The sequence below is a fragment of the Panthera onca genome, chromosome B3 (genome assembly GCF_046562875.1).
Source record: "Panthera onca isolate mPanOnc1 chromosome B3, mPanOnc1 haplotype 2, whole genome shotgun sequence".
NCBI classification, from domain to species: domain Eukaryota; kingdom Metazoa; phylum Chordata; class Mammalia; order Carnivora; family Felidae; genus Panthera; species Panthera onca.
In genome coordinates, this window is record NC_138344.1 from 54,638,350 (window position 1) to 54,655,113 (window position 16,764).

General features: G+C 36.6%; 1 protein-coding gene across 2 annotated transcripts in view; it reads left to right on the top strand.

Annotated features, from left to right (window-relative positions):
- The window catches only part of SECISBP2L (SECIS binding protein 2 like), a 65,958-nt gene that overhangs the window by 17,642 nt on the left and 31,552 nt on the right, over nucleotides 1-16,764 (top strand). The window contains exons 5-11 of one of the 2 annotated variants that reach the window (XM_060618594.3): nucleotides 434-663; nucleotides 943-967; nucleotides 1,399-1,514; nucleotides 7,336-7,470; nucleotides 9,155-9,235; nucleotides 9,741-9,908; nucleotides 10,036-10,177. In XM_060618594.3, coding sequence (XP_060474577.1) covers nucleotides 434-663; nucleotides 943-967; nucleotides 1,399-1,514; nucleotides 7,336-7,470; nucleotides 9,155-9,235; nucleotides 9,741-9,908; nucleotides 10,036-10,177 — 897 coding nt within the window. The remainder of the gene's footprint in view (nucleotides 1-433; nucleotides 664-942; nucleotides 968-1,398; nucleotides 1,515-7,335; nucleotides 7,471-9,154; nucleotides 9,236-9,740; nucleotides 9,909-10,035; nucleotides 10,178-16,764) is intronic. The other variant, XM_060618595.3, reaches the window with a different exon arrangement.

A 16,764-nucleotide genomic window follows, 5' to 3' on the forward strand; every position in this document is an offset into this window, starting at 1 on the left:
GCTGAAAGTGCAAAATCACATGATTTATGTCGTAGGAGTGTAAAAATCCATGAAAAAGCTATATTAAAAAGTGAGGAAGTGGTAAATCCAGAATTCCAAATAAATGTAACCCTGGGGGAGGAAGAAGATGCAGTGTTGGTGGGGGCATGCAGTGGACTTCAAAAGGATTGGTGATGTTATTTTTCTTAAGTGGGTACTGGTGGTTTGTTTTAATATTTCTGCAACTACTTTATTCTCTTTTCATAATATATGCATGTCATAAACCAACTTGTCTGGAACATCGTATCTTTTGAGCTTTTCAAAAAAGGTTTTGCTTTTTTCCTCCATTTACCAAGTTAGATACCTTCATTTTCTTATGACCTTAATGATAATTTAACAAGAATTTATCAACTTGATCCTCACAAAGAGATGTCACACCTTCCTTGCTTTATAGATTTCCCGTCAGATATTGCTAACAAATCTCTCTCGGAGAGCTCTGCCACAATGCTCTGGAAGTCCAAAGGCAGGAGGAGAAGAGCATCCCATCCCACTGCCGAATCCTCTAGTGAGCAGGGGGCTAGTGAAGCCGACATTGACAGTGATAGTGGCTACTGCAGTCCCAAACACAGTAACAACCAGCCTGCTGCAGGGGCTTTGAGAAACCCAGATTCTAGCACCATGAATGTATGTAACACTTCTTTGATTTCTTTATCAGTCATCTATGTCAATATCTTTGTATCCTCGCTAAAGATTAAGTATCTATTTTCATTAACAATTCCTATAGTAATAGAATGGATCAAAATGTATTCTGTATATTAATATGAATAATATTTATGGATAAATATTTTTTCTAAGATTATGATAAGCATGCTTTACACTAGACTAAGTTATGAAACATTTTGCAAGGCATATGGTGTTGACTCTTAAGCAGAAAATAATTGTCTTTTTTGTTTTTATTTTTAGCATGTGGAATCATCTATATGTACAGGTACTTATTTTTTGCATAGTGTTTTTGCTATACTTTCTTCTTTATCCATGTCAAAGTTTTGCTTTTAAGCATGAAGCTTGCTGATGTTACAAAAATATTAGAAATCTTCCAGAGAGATTCACATAACTTTGAAAGTACAGATGCTGCAAAAAAAAAAAAAAAAAAAAAAAAAAAATTTAGTAATCTTCCAGAGAGATTCACATTACTTGCATTACTTTGAAAGTACAGATGAAAATTGAGAAAATGTCAGCCGGAGGTATTCTGCGAGATGGCAATTGTATTACTAAGAACTGGAATACCACTTAAAGTTTGTAGAGAAATTTCCAGTATTAGTTTATAGTGACTGAATTTCAATACATGAAGTTAAGGGATAATGTACGTTTTGGTATTTTTCACAAATAAATACTTTTTTTAAATCTTATTGGTTACAGGTGGTGTAAATTGGTCCAATGTAACTTGCCAGGCAACTCAGAAAAAACCTTGGATGGAAAAAAATCAGACATTTTCTAGAGGTGGAAGGCAGACTGAACAAAGAAATAATTCACAGGTAATTTCAGTTAGGTTGGAGAAATTTGATTAGTGTGAGATGAATTATTGTAAATGGTATAGTGGTCTTGAAGAGCAGTGTCCTTAATTTTTGGAGTTGTGTGTTGAATTATAGTAAAATATCATGATATCTAACTTTAAAATGGCTTAGGTAGTAAAATTAATACTTAAGTAATGAAACAAAATGGCAAAATGTTGACTCTAAGTGGCATGTATATAGTTATATGTTCCGTTTTGTACTTAACTGTATTTAAGAAATATATTTGTATATTTCATATTTTTAAAGAAGAATGAATGTCTTCTAGGCATGCTTCATCTGCCATGTCTTTTCTTATCCATATAAAAAATTTAAAAGCATTTAATGCCATAAATTTTGATTATTTGAACTTTAGAACTGTGGTCTTGTTTATACGGCTTTACTTGACCATGAACACCACAAGCTACACGCTCTGCTTGTTCTAGTGCCATAGAGATAGCCGCCTCATGCTGTGATGTGGGAGAACAATATCTACCTGGAGTACAGCAGAGCACGTTACATACTGCCACGGATTTTCAGGAACTGTCTTCCTGCGTTGGTTGTATGTGAAATCAGGGAGTTGTTTGTTGGTCAGCATTTTTCTTTTTCAGTTTGTAGATAGACTTCCTGGATTCCTTAAATCTAGTTAAGGCATTATGAGTATCCTATGAATAGATCTGTGGATGAACTGAAATAAGAGTAAGTTACTAACAGATTAAGTAGACCAAATACTTGCCTGCTCATTTGCTGAAATGAAGTGCTTCATATGCACCCTAATGTCAGGAAAACAAGCAGAATAATACCCTTTTCTCTGTGGTTAGGAGTCACTGTTTGTGGCAGGCTTGTGAGGCAGTCTAGCTTTATTTGATTAGAAACAAAAGAGCTAAAACAAGAATTGTTTATGTAGATGAGACAAAATCTATAAAATGGTTAGTTAAGTGCTGACATTTTATGTTCAAATTGTAACTTACTAGACTATTACTTTTGGTATCCATAGCCCACTGGAGGGGAGGTAATAATACCAGTGTGGTGAAGAATAGTAAAAGAACAATAAAAAAATAATGCAAATACATATATGCAGTCTGTTAGGTTTTGTTTATTTTGCATTTCTCTTCATTCCAGAAGAACTGAAGCCAGATGTTGAGCAATGTGTTTTCTACTTCTGATAGGTTATTAGACCTATTCTGAAGTATGTATCTGTGGGGCACCTGTGTGGCTCAGCCATTTAAGTGTCCGACTTTGACTCAGGTCGTGATCTTGCGGTTCGTGAGTTCCAGCCCCACATTGGGCTCTGTGCTGGAGCCTGGAGCCTGCTTTGGATTCTGTGTCTGCCTCTCTCTGCCCCTCCCTTGCTCCCGCTCCGTCTCTTTTTCTCTCAAAAATAGATAACCATTTAAAAAAAATTTTTTTTAAGTTTGTATTTGTTTTGTAATGTTCAGAATAATTTTTTTCTGTTAAAATATATTCCCCTTTTGTGATTTCTGATTGTTTACAGGCTTAAAAAGTCGCTTAGAAGTGAAATAAATAATTCACTTATATTTTCTGCTATTTTTTTTGTAGCATAATGTTGCAAGACCTTTTTATCTGAGATTTATTTGGATGCATGATATAATAATGGTGTCAATTTTCAGAGTAGTTAACCAGTTGTAAAATTTTAATCTATTCTTTTCTCTGATTTGTTCTACGCTTTTACTCATTTGCTAATTTCTTATGTTTTAGGTGCTGTTTCTGGGCTGTTTGTTACATTTATCAGATTTTGGTACCTGTACCATGCTGTTTTAACTTTTGTAATATTTTTACCAGTGTTTTAACATTTGAACAGATTCTTTCTGTATTCTGATGTAACCTTACTTTAATAATTTGATTTAAAAATTGTTTTTAATATTTATTTTTGAGAGAGAGAGCATGTGCACCTGTACAGGAATGGGGGAGGAGCAGGGAGAGAGGGAGACACAGAATCCATAGCAGGCTCCAGGCTCTGAGCTGTCAGCACAGAGCCCGACGTGGGGTTTGAACTCACGAACCGCGAGATCATGACCTGAGCTGAAGTCGGACGTTTAACTGACTGAGTCGCCCAAGGACCTCAGTGTAATCTTAATTTTAAACAATGGATAGAATCTAAAAATTAAAAACAAAAAAAAAGTTTTATTTTGTGAGTTGGTTGAAAAATAGAAGACATGAAAAAGATTATACAATGAAAAAAAAACTCCTTTTCACCCTGCCTTCCCGTGTCCTCTCTTCCCTATAATTTCCCTTCAATTAGGTTTTTTTTTGTATATTTTCATGTCATTCTATGTAAATATAATTATGTATCTCATGTTTTTCCCACTCTGTTCTGTGCTGTTTTTATCACTTAACAATGTATCTTGGAGACATTTCCATATTATTACATAGAGGACTTCCACACTTCTAAAAAACTCCTGTTTGAAGTATGGATATATCCTTGTTAGTTTCTGTAGTCTTCCTATTAATGGACACTTGAGTTGTTTGTAAATTATTGCTGGTATAGACATGTTACAGTATCATTTAGAAATGTGTGTGTATAGCAGCAAAATAAATTCCTGGATAAGGGACTGATGGGTGAAAAGGTTAAATCACTTCTGTTATTTGATACCATTTAAGCCTTGACAATAATGTAGAGAGTGCCTTTTTCCATATAGCTTTAGAGATTGTATGTTTTCAGGATTTTGGATTTATGCCAGTTAGTTGAGAATGGTATATTAATATTGAGCATCTTTCCATATGTTTATCAGCTTTTTGTATTTTTTTTGTGAACTTGTTTGGTCATATTTTTTGTTCCCCCCCCCCCCCCCCCTTTTTTCTTTTTTGTATCTTGATCTGTTTTTTTTCCTTTTGGTACATTTTTAAAATCAATTTGATCAGGGGCACCTGGGTGGCTCAGTCGGTTGAGCGACCGACTTTGGCTCAGGTCATGATCTCATGGTTTGTGAGTTCAAGCCCCGCGTCAGGCTCTGTCCTGAGAGCTCAGAGCCTGGAGCCTGCTTCAGATTCTGTGTCTCCCTCTCTCTCTGCCCCTCTCCCACTCATGCTCTGTCTCTCTCTGCCTTGGAAATAAATAAACATTAAAAAAATTTTTTTTAAATCTATTTGATCAAGCTCTTACCAAATTTAAAAAATTTTAGGAGCCTTCAGTTCGTAATGTGAGTTGCAAATATTTTGCTAGGTTTTCATTTTCATTGTTGACTTTGCTCATTATTATTGCCATACACAAGTTTATGTTTTATTTTATCTATCTATCTATCTATCTATTTATTTATTTATTTATTTATTTTTAACATTTATTCATTTTTGAGACAGAGCATAAACGGGGGAAGGTCAGAGAGAGAGGGAGACACAGAATCTGAAACAGGCTCCAGGCTCTGAGCTGCCAGCACAGAGCCCGACACGGGGCTCGAACTTATGGACCGCAAGATCATGACCTGAGCCGAAGTCGGACGCCCAACCGACTGAGCCACCCAGGCGCCCCCACAAGTTTATGTTTTAAATAGCATTAAGAAGTTCATCTTTAGGGCCTTCTGGGTGGCTCAGTCAGTTGAGTATCCAACTCTTGATTTTGGCTTAGGTCATGATCCCAGTGTCATGGGATCGAGCCCCATGTCAGGCTCTGCACAGAGTGTGGAGCCTGCTTAAGATTCTCTTTCTCTCTCCCTCTCTCCCACTTGCATGTTCTCGCTCTCTCTCTAAAATTAAAAAAAAAGTTGTTTTAGTGTTTGCAGCAACATTAATGCATATATACTTAACTGCTTTACAATAGGGCTTATTTCTGATACAATTTTAATGCCTTTGGAGGGCAGGTTTGCGTTTACTTTTTTGTGATAGTGACTGTCCAGAGAAAGAAAAGTTGTGCTCAAGAATTAATCTCTTGCGTTTTAGTCATCCCTGTTTTGGGGCTTGAGTCTTAGTACTTACTTACATGTTAATAACTTTTGAATTAAGTTGTTTCTTTTTTACCTACACATTATAAATTGCATTTGTTTTACTAGTCTTGTATGAGCTGCTTTTCGTGAACCAATTTTTAAAATATTTTCTGAAAATTTCTAAATAGTAAAGTTGAAGTAATTTTACAGAAAACATTCATGTAGCGACCAGCTTATATGCTAGCTAAGATTTTACTGAGATTTGTTTCATTGCTTATGTATGCCTCTGTCCATTTCTCTGTCCACGTTTATGAGCCTGTTTTAAAATGAGGTGAATATTTAAAATTGAGAAACTTTTGGGTGTCTGGAAAATTATCCAGTTTCTTAAGAGATGTTTATAGGATGTAGTTGAGTAGAAGAATTAAATATGCAGTATGAATGTCTTCTGACTTATTCTGTCATGCAGCCTACCTCACAAAAGAGTATAAAAATTTCTTCTTTCTTTCTTTCTTTCTTTCTTTCTTTCTTTTCTTTTCTTTCTTCCTTTCTTTCATTCAGAGAGCATGCATGCATGCAAGAGAGAGAGTGGGAAGGGGCAGAGAGAGAGGGAGAGAGAGAATTCCATGGAGGCTCAGTTCTGTCAGCCTGGAGTCTGACATGGGCTCGATTTTATCAACCGTGAGATCATGACCTGAGCTGAAAGCAAGAGTTGGGCGCTTAACCGACTGAACCACCCAGCTGCCTTTAAAAATTCTGTTTCTTAAAAAAAAAAAAAAATCCATTTCTTATCACCAAGTCTTTTTAGACCAGTTGCATAGCATGGGAATTGCTAGGTGGTTCCAGGTCTTTGTGTGCATACTTTGATTTCATCATCCAAAGCCTGTATATTAGTACCTTCTGGTCCAGATCTGCTTCATTTTCTGTTTATTGTTAGAATTTTTGGTAACTGGTAATGAAGATACTTCTCACATCTTCTAAGTGTCCTGGTTAAGAGATGCATTTCATGTTGGCTGCATTGGCATAAGGGCGGGGGCGGGGGGGGGAGGCTTGAAATGTCTTAAGATTCTTAATCTTGCTTTTATGACAGTTGAACATTTCACAGATTTGTTAATGGGGTGATGATTTATGCATTGAAGGAAAATTTTATTCTCCTAAATCTATTTTCTTGTAAATAAGGGTTTTAATTTTTAACCTTTCCTAGGAATTGTTTCTTTCTTTTTTAATAAAACCACAGACATTAGAAGACTTATCATAGTTTAATAAAAAGGTAATGTGCCCTTTGTCCCCGTGATAACATCTTGCAAAACTGTAGTCCATTCTCACAACCTGGATATTGATATTGATACAGTCAAGATACAGAACAGATCTGGTACTGCAAGTTTCCCTCATGTTTTTCCTTTTTGTAGCCACACTCCTGTTACTTTCCCTACCAGCCTCTCGTTAACCCCTAGAATCCACTGATCTGTTTCCCACTTCCTATAATTTGTCATTTCAAGAATGTTTATAAGTGAACTCATATAGTCCTTTTAGGATTGGATTTTTCACTTGTGTGATTCTCTGGAGGTTCATCCAGAGTATTGAGTATGTCAATCGTTTGTTCCTTTTGGTGGCTGAGTTTTGCTTTGTAGTGTGGATGTACCACGGTGAGTTTAACTGTTCTCCCAATCAAGGACATCTGGGTTTTTCCAGTGTTTAGCTATTATAAATAAAGCTGATCAGCATTCACGTATGGGGGGGGGGGGGGATCTAACTTGCATTATCACATTTTAATATTTTGTCAAAATAAATTGTATACATTTTATAATAAATTATGCACTTTATGAAAATTCATTGAGTTACTTTTGTGTACTTTTCTGTATGTTATATTTCAGGTAAATGTTCACTTAAAATAATAAGACATGTATTTTTTCCTTCTGGGGCTTACTTAGGTTGGATTCAGATGCCGAGGACATAGTACTTCCTCAGAAAGAAGACAGAATTTGCAAAAGAGACAAGATAATAAGCAGTTAAACGCCAGTCAATCTCATAGAGGCGACTCAAATTCTGAGTCTTTATATTTTGAGGTATTTTTTTAGGCTCTATTTATAAACTGTCATAGCAAATGTTCCCATTAAGAAATTAATTTTGTTACATTATGATAAGTACTTTTTATGTATTAACACATGATTCTGATATTAGATTATAAATTACTTAGAAGTACTGATTCATTTTTGTCTTGGATATATATATAGTATAATGTTAACTTCGTTAATGTTTATTTTTATAAATTTTGTTATGAGTATTTTGAGGTAACATGTAGAGGTAAAACTTGTTTTTACGTGGGTTAAACCTACTATGAAACTTTCTCCCTAATTTTTCTTATTATTGTTTAGTCTCTTTGTCAAGTTTTTTAGATTTGGATGGTTTAGTCTAGCTAATTTGTGCTGCTAGGTGGGAGAATCTTGGAGAAGAACAAAGCTATTTTAGTTGCTCTACTACGCAGAAAGTCTGTGCCATATTTTTATTGTTTATTTGTCTATATGGCTGTTATTAGAGGCCTGTTATATGTGTAAAATAAGGTGCTATGAGTGATACATTGAATAAACATAGTAGCCTTAGGGAGGTTGCTGTACAGCAGAGAAACGTAGATGCCTGCATACCTAATGCTTGGGTGTGGTCGGAATTGAAGGGAAGGACAAATCCCTTTGAGTTTGTAGTAGGGTGGAGATAACCATTGGAACGGATTTTAAAGAATGGGTAGAATTTGGTTGTGTCAACATGGTGAACAGCATCCCCCGTAACTCATTTGAATAAGTCATTTTTTTTATCATAGTTTCTATAAAATGGGTCAATAGATGGAAATTAAACTGGAAAATGTGCTTGAGGCCAGAGGCTCGAGATGAATAATATGTTAGATAAACTTATTAATTGACCTAAAGGACTTGGGAGTTATGTTATTCAGTTATGAAGAACAGTACATGTGACAGATTTATTATTTGCACTTAACCATGTAATTGGTTCCATCCTTATATTTAGTTAAAGGTATTAGGTATAATTTTCACTGTAAAGGAGGAGATTGGTGAAGAAATTACTTTGAATAGGGTTTTAAAAAAATTTCTTAGCTTTTTAACCTTATTGACAGGTGTGTGTAGTATTGCAGGACAGGGAATATATTTACGAAATTCATACTAAGCCATCTGTTGAAAATATTTTCCAAATTATCTGACATGTGATAAAATCCTTTTTGAATTTCTTTCCAATTACCTACCCATTTTAAGAGTAGAATTAATTAGAGGCACCTGGATGGCTCAGTCAGTTAAGTGCCCTACTCTTGATTTGGGATCAGGTCGTGATCTCACAGTTTGTGAGATCGAGTCCGACAGTGCGGAGCCTGCTCGGGATTCTCTCTCTCGGCCTCTGCCCTTCCCCTGCTCACACACGCGTGTGCGCTCTTGTTCTCTCTCTCTCTCTCAAGACACATTAATAAACTTTTTGTTTTTTAAGTAGAACTAATAAAAATGGTATGGTTGATATAGAAATCCAAAGGGTGGACGTGTGCAGATATGCCCCCATTGTTGAATAATGAAATTAGCTGTATTGTAACGAGAGATGAGATTTCCTTTTTAAGACTGACTTTAAATAGTTTACTTTTAGAATTTAAAAAATTACTTGCCCATTTTTTATTACTCTTCAGCATTGTAAAATGTTTTTCTTAAGAGTTTACTGCTTTGAACTGCTTTTACTTAACATGTGGTGGAACTGTTTCAGGATGAAGATGGATTTCGAGAGCTAAATGAGAATGGAAATGCTAAAGACGATACTATTCAACAGAAACTTTCTTCGAAAGTAGTAAGTGGCCCTTTTTAAAAAGAAAAGCAAAATACTTGAACATCTTTTGAACTACGGTTATGTTGAAAAGAAGTATTATAGTTTAGTATAAAGACATGGGGGGCAGCATGGTAGACAAGAAACCGTGTATTTAGTACTTCATATTTATTTTCAGCATTGCCAGAACAAAGGCACTTTCCTATAAAATCCATAGTTCTATTACAGACAAGACAACGCCATTAATTAAATGATCATACAGCGTACTTGTTGGAAAACTTCACTTACTTGGGAGTTATTTTGTTTTCAGGCCAGGATCCAGACAAGCATCACCAATTGCAGTAAGCTGTTTTATCTCTATTATTTTCCAGTCTGGAATGATCACGTCATCTTACTCTGTTCTTTATGACATTGAATTCTCAAAGAGTCCAGACCAGTTATACTGGAGGACACCCCATATTCTGGATTGTCTTTCCTTAAGGTAGACTTTTGTGGAATCAGTAACAGTGTTTTTGTCTGGTTATCTTAGTTGGATGATTTACCTGAAAACTCACCAATCAATATAGTGCAGACTCCAATTCCCATTACAACTTCCGTTCCTAAACGTGCAAAAAGTCAGAAGAAGAAAGCTTTAGCAGCAGCCCTTGCCACGGCTCAAGAATATTCAGAAATAAGTATGGAGCAAAAAAAACTACAGGTATTTATTCATTTTTGTGAACAAATATAATTGGTAGATTTGGGGACAGAAAGACAAATATAATCATCATAAATTGCCACACTTTCATACTATCACAAAAAATAAATGTTTTCATATTACCTTGCAGGAAGCTTTATCAAAGGCAGCTGGAAAAAAGAATAAAACACCTGTGCAGCTAGATTTGGGGGACATGTTAGCAGCTCTGGAAAAACAACAACAAGCGATGAAAGCACGGCAGATTACTAATACCAGACCTCTGTCATATACAGGTGATGTCATTATTTGAGGAATTTGCTGTTTGCTTTTGGTAATATATTTTGAGTATTGTTAATTTAAATTATGCATATCTAAAAAATCCAGAGTCTTCTCACCAGCTCTTCTGTTACCCTCGTCGCCCCATCATTGTACTGCATCGTAGTAGCCTCCTGTTACTTACCTTTCCCTCCTGCTATAACTGCACTCTATCTTGAAAGGAGTGATCTTTTAAAAATATGAACAGGATTATATCACTCCACTACTCAGAACCCTCCAGTGGCTCTTGATCTCACTTGGAGTACTGCCGGAGTCCTGACTAAAGCCACATCTTAGCTGATCCTGTGACCTTTTTGCCCCCATCACCATTCTCTCTGGCGCACACTGCTGTAGCCAGTCAGCCCCCTTGCTGTTCACAGACACACCCAACATGCTCCTAGCTCAGTATCTTTGTGCTTACTATTTCCTTTCCCCGGAATTCTCCTTCCTCATATATCAATGTGTGGTTTGTTCTTTCAGGTCCTTCGGGTCTCTGTACAAATGTCAGTGGGTGTAATTGTGAACCAGCTAATGTTTTTCTTCTTCAGAGATAAAAATAAGAATCACAACTAATTTGGCTTTATAACTTTTAAATTGGATAATGGGAAACATAGGAATTTTGATCAAGGTGTGTGTATGTGTGAGAGAGAGAGAGAATATGAATGATTTGGCTTTCTACTGAAATAGTAATGTATATTTTAGCAAACCTTATCAGATTTAAAATTCAGCAGTTCTTATGTGTTCCCTTATTTCTTTTCATAGCCTTAGTTATAGAGGAAGAGAAGTAAGATAAAGGAAGGGGAAAGGCACCAAAAAAAGCAGATGTTAAGACGCAGAGTTGAATATTCTGTTTCTTCTGTTCCTATGTAAAGGGTCTGTCTTTAGACAAGAAGATAATTAACAGAATATAACTTTAGTTCTATGTGCAGAATGTTTATACCTACAACTAGTTACCTGTCCAGTATAAACCTTAGCTTTGAGTAACTGTTAGTAAAAATAGTATTGAATATGTACTGAGCTTTTGAGTTGCGTGTTGTTGAGTTGGAGAGAGAGGCAATTACATCTCATTGAAAGAGTAAAGGACTATAGCAGTGGAACTGACAGTTAGCAGTATTCTGGAGGCAGTACGGCCTCATGGCAACAAGCAGGGGCTTTGGAATTGAGTTGCCTAGGTTTGAAATCTGTTCTTCTGTCTATTTCCTTGGCAAGTTATTTCCTGACATTAAGATGGAGGTAATGATAGTACCTACTTCAGGGTTGTTTTGAAGAGTAAATGAGATGGTACATGTAATGTGGTCAGAAGAGTATCTGGGTTATAATCACTCAATAAATGTTAACTAATTACTGTGGAGAAGAGATTGTTAACCTGTGATGGCTTTATTGTTATAACTTTGATTTATTTAGCAAATGTTAATTTATACAACTGTAAATATTTACATGGAAAGCATGTCAAGGACTGTGGAATTACAGATTAAAAAGTTAATAATCTAGTTGGGGAGAAAGACATACATAAATAACTAATAAAGAGCAGTGCCTTAGGAAGGATACCAGCAAAGTTTTATGAACTTTCAGAAGAGAAGAGTGCTTTATAATAGTCAATGGAGAGGTATGGGGAGGATGTTACAAATCACTTCATATATTATAACATTTGGATTGGGCTTTGAAGGGAGAGTATAATTCTTGTCAGATGGAAATGAGATTAACCTCTAACCTGTCACCAGTGTTTAAATTAGAAAGTATTGATTGCAAAAAAATGGACTTTCTTGGGAAGTCCAAGAAAAGAGTGAGACTATTGTAGGTATGTCAAAAGATTATGAGGAATTGATAGGGTTTTGTTTGTTTGTTTTTTAACTGATGGGATGTGGAAACAGGTCAAAGAGGACTCCAAACTCTCCTCATTGGAGGATTGTGGTGATTATAATGATATCAAACAGGGATCATGGAAGAAGAATTTTTGTTGGGAAGAACCGACTCCAGCCCTATTGTGTTTGAAATGCTAGTTAGGGATATCCTGATGGTGCCTGTTTAAATTGTAGTTATGTGCAGTTTAGGTTAGAAGTCAGTGAGTTTCAAAGAGAGATGGAAGTGTAGCTCTGGAAATACATAAGGTTGTTAGGGGAAAGAAAAGTTAGGAAAATATATTCAAGGATAAAGTCTTGTGGTGTGCTTAGATTTAAAGGACAGCAAGAAGAATTAGATTTAGTGATTGCAAGCTTGTATGTGATCTTGACCATAGCATTTGTGAGCACATGGGTAGGACAGAGACCAGAAAGCAGACTCTTCAGGACCTCTGGGGAAAATGGCCACGTAGAAGGATCCTAAGCTCACCTCGTCACTCAGCTACAATTAGATAGCATCCACATCAGTGTAAATAACTGGTAAAGCAGACTATTGAGAAGTTTAGTAAGGGAGGAAAGGGGAGTGATAGTACTTTAGTGTGAGGGGAAGCCAGTCAGGGGAATGGTTTTGTTGGTTTGTCTGTTTTTTGTTTTTCTTTCTTCTATATACAGAAGATTTAGCTTCTTGTTGGGAGATAGGGAAAAGAGTTGGGGGTCGAGGAAGACCTTGAAAGATGAAAGGGAAATGCGTAGAACAAGATCCTTGGGAAATTAATCCTGAGATGGGATTTCTTTTTTAAAGATTTTTATTTATTATTTATTTTTGAGAAACAGTATGAGCAAGGGAGTGTCAGACAGAGAGGGAAAATCTCAAGCAGGCTCCACGCCGTCAGTGCAGAGCCTGGTGTTCGAGCCTGGCTCAAACTCATGAAACTGTGAGATCATGACCTGAGCTGAAATCAAGAGTCAGAAGCTTGACCAACTGAGCCACCCAGGCGCCCCCTGAGATGGGATTAAGAGGAGAGGTGGTGATACACAGTGAACAGGAATTAGGATGCCTTCTGCCTCCTCTCAGGTGGCATGTACATTTAATTTTTATATATATATATATATATATATATATATATATAATTTTGGCTAACATACAGTGTGTAAAGTGTGCTCTTGGTTTTTGGGTAGATTCCTGTGGTTCATCGCTTACATACAACATCCAGTGCTCATCCCAACAAGTGCCCTCCTCAGTGCCCATCACCCATATTCCCCTCTTCCCCACCCCCATCAACTGTCAGATTGTTCTCTAGATTTAACAGTCTCTTATGGTTTGCTTCTCTCCCTCTTTGTTTGTAACTATTTTTTCTCCTTTCCTTCCCCCATGGTCTTCTGTTAGGTTTCTCAAGATCCACATATGAGTGAAAACATATGATATCTGTCTTTCTCTGACAGACTTATTTCACTCAACATAACACCATCCAGTTCCATCCGTGTTGCTGCAAATGGCATGATTTCATTCTTTCTCATTGCCAAGTAGTATTCCATTGTATACATAAACCACATCTTCTTTATCCATTCAACAGTTGATGGACATTTAGGCTCTTTCTATGATTTGGCTATTGTTGAAAATGCTATTATAAACATTTTTGGAAAACCTCCAAATGCATGGAGGTTAAAGAACATACTACTAAAGAATGAAGGGGTGAACCAGGCAGTTAAAGAAGAAATTAAAAAATATATGGAAACAAATGAAAGTGAAAACACAACAATCCAAACCCTTTGGGATGCAGCAAAGGCAGTCCTGAGAGAAAAATACATTGCAGTCCAGGCCTGTTTCAAGAAACAAGAAAAATCCCAAATACAAAATCTAACAGCGCACTGAAAGAAACTAGAAGCAGAACAACAAAGAAACCCCAAGGCCAGCAGAAGGAGAGAAATAATAATGATCAGAGCAGAAATAAACAATATAGAATCCAAAAACAGAAAAACAAACCAAAAAAAAAAAAAAACCCAGTAGAACAGATCAATGAAACTTAAGAGCTGTTGTTTTGAAAAAATAAACAAAATTAATAAACCCCTAGCCAGACTTCTCAAAAAGAAAAGAGAGCGGACCCCAATAGATAAAATCACGAATGAAAATGGATTTATCACAGTCCCTCAGAAATACAAGCAATTATTGGAGAATTCTATGAAAAATTATATGCCAACTGGACAACCTGGAAGAAGTGGACAAATTCCTAGACACACTGTACCAAAACTCAAATGGGAAGAAATAGAAAGTTTGAACAGACCCATAAGCAGTGAAGAAATTGAATCAGCTATCAAAAATCTGCCAACAAATAAGAGTCCTGGACCAGATGGCTTCCCTAGGAATTCTACCAGACATTTAAAGCAGAATTGATACCTGTCCTTCTCAGGCTGTTCCAAAAAATAGAAATGGAAGGAAAACTTCCAGACTCATTCTATGAAGCCAGCATTACTTTGATTCCCTAACCAGAGACCCCACAAAAAAGGAGAATTATAGGCCAATATCCCTGATGAACATGGATGCAAAAATTCTCAACAAGGTACTAGCAGATTGAATTCAATAGCATATAAAAAGAATTACTATGATCAAGTGGGATTCAATCCTGGACTGCAGGGCTGGTTCAATATTTGCAAATCAGTCAGTGTGATACATCACATTAATAAAAGAAAGGATAAGAGCCATATTACTGTGTCAATATATGCAGAAAAAACATTTTGACAAATACAGCATCCTTTCTTAGTAAAAACCCTCAAGAAAGTCAGGATAGAAGGAACATACCTAAACATCATAAAAGCCCTATATTAAAAGCCCACAGCTAACATCATCCTCAATCGGGAAAAACTGAGAGCTTTCCCCCTGAGATCAGCAACACAACAGGGATGTCCACTCTCACCATTGTTGTTTAATATAGTGTTGGAAGTCCTAGCATCAGCAGTCAGACAACAAAATGAAATAAAAGGCATCAAAATTGGCAAAGAAGAAGTCAAACTTTCACTTTTCGCAGACAACATGATACTCTACATGGAAAACCCGAAAGACTCCACCAAAAGGCTGCTAGAATTGATACATGAATTCAGCAAAGTCGCTGGGTACAAAATCAGTGTACAGAAATCGGTTGCATTTGTATACACCAATAATGAAGCAACAGAGAATTCAAGAAATTGATCCCATTTACAATTGCACCAAGAACCATAAAATACCTAGGGATAAACCTAACCAAAGATGTAAAAGATCTGTATGCTGAAAACTCTAGAAAGCTTATGAAGGGAATTGAAGAAGACACAAAGAAATGGAAAAAATTCCATGCTCATGGATTGGAAGAATAAATATTGTTAAAAAGTCAATACTACCCAAAGCAATCTACATATTCAATGGAATCCCAATCAAAATTGCCCCAGCATTCTTCTCAAAGCTAGAACAAACAATCCTAAAATTTGTATAGAACCACAAAAGACCCCGAATATCCAAAATAATATTGAAAAAGGAAACCAGAGTGGGAAGCATGGCAATCCCAGACTCTACTACAAAGTTGTAATCATCAAGACAGTATGTGTGGTATTGGCACAAAAACAGACATATAGACCAATGGAATAGAATAGAGAACCCAGAATTGGACCCACAAATGTATGGCCAGCTAATCTTTGACAAAGCAGGAAAGAGTATCCAATGGAAAAAAAGACCGTCTCTTTAGCAAATGGTGCTGGGAGAACTGGACAGTGACATGCAGAAGAATGAAACTAGACCACTTTCTTACACTATACACAAAAATAAACTCAAAATGGATGAAAGACCTAAATGTGAGACAAGACGCCATCAAAACCCTAGAGGAGAAAGCAGGCAACAACCTCTGACCTCAGCCACAGCAATTTCTTGCTTGACACATCTCCAAAGGCAAGGGAATTAAAAGCAAAAATGAATTATTGGGACCTCCTCAGGGTAAAAAGCTTTTACACTGCAAAGGAAACAATCAATAGAACTAAAAGGCAACTGATGGAATGGGATAAGATACTTGCAAATGACCTATCAGATAAAGGGTTAGTATCCAAAAATCTATAAAGAACTTACCATACTCAACACCTGAAAAACAAATAATCCAGTGAAGGAATGGGGAGAAGACATGAATAGACACTTTTCCAAAAAAGACATCCAGATGGCCAACAAACACATGAAAAGATGGTCAACATCACTCATCATCAGAGAAATACAGATCCAAACCACAATGAAATACCACCTCACACCGGTCAGAGTGGCTAAAATTAACAACTCAGGAAACAGCAGATGCTGGTGAGGATGTGGAAAAAAGTGAACCCTCTTGCACTGTTGGTGGGAATGCAAACTGGTGCAGCCGCTGTGTAAAACCTTGTGGAGGTTCCTCAAAAAAATTAAAAATAGAACTATCCTACGACCCAGCAATAGCACTACTAGGAATTTATCCAAAGGATACAGGAGTGCTGATTCATTTAATGTTTTTTTATGTTTATTTTTGAGAGAGAGAGGGAGCACAGGCAGGGGAGGAGCAGAGAGAGAGAGAGAGAGGGAGACACAGACTCTGAAGCAGGTTCCAGGCTCTAAGCTGTCAGCACAGAGCCTGACATGGGGCTCGAACTCATGGACTGCGAGATCATGACCTGAGCCAAAGTTGGATGCTAAACTGACTGAACAACCCAGGTGCCTGGCATATCCATTTATATTGGACAGCAGCTTCTCA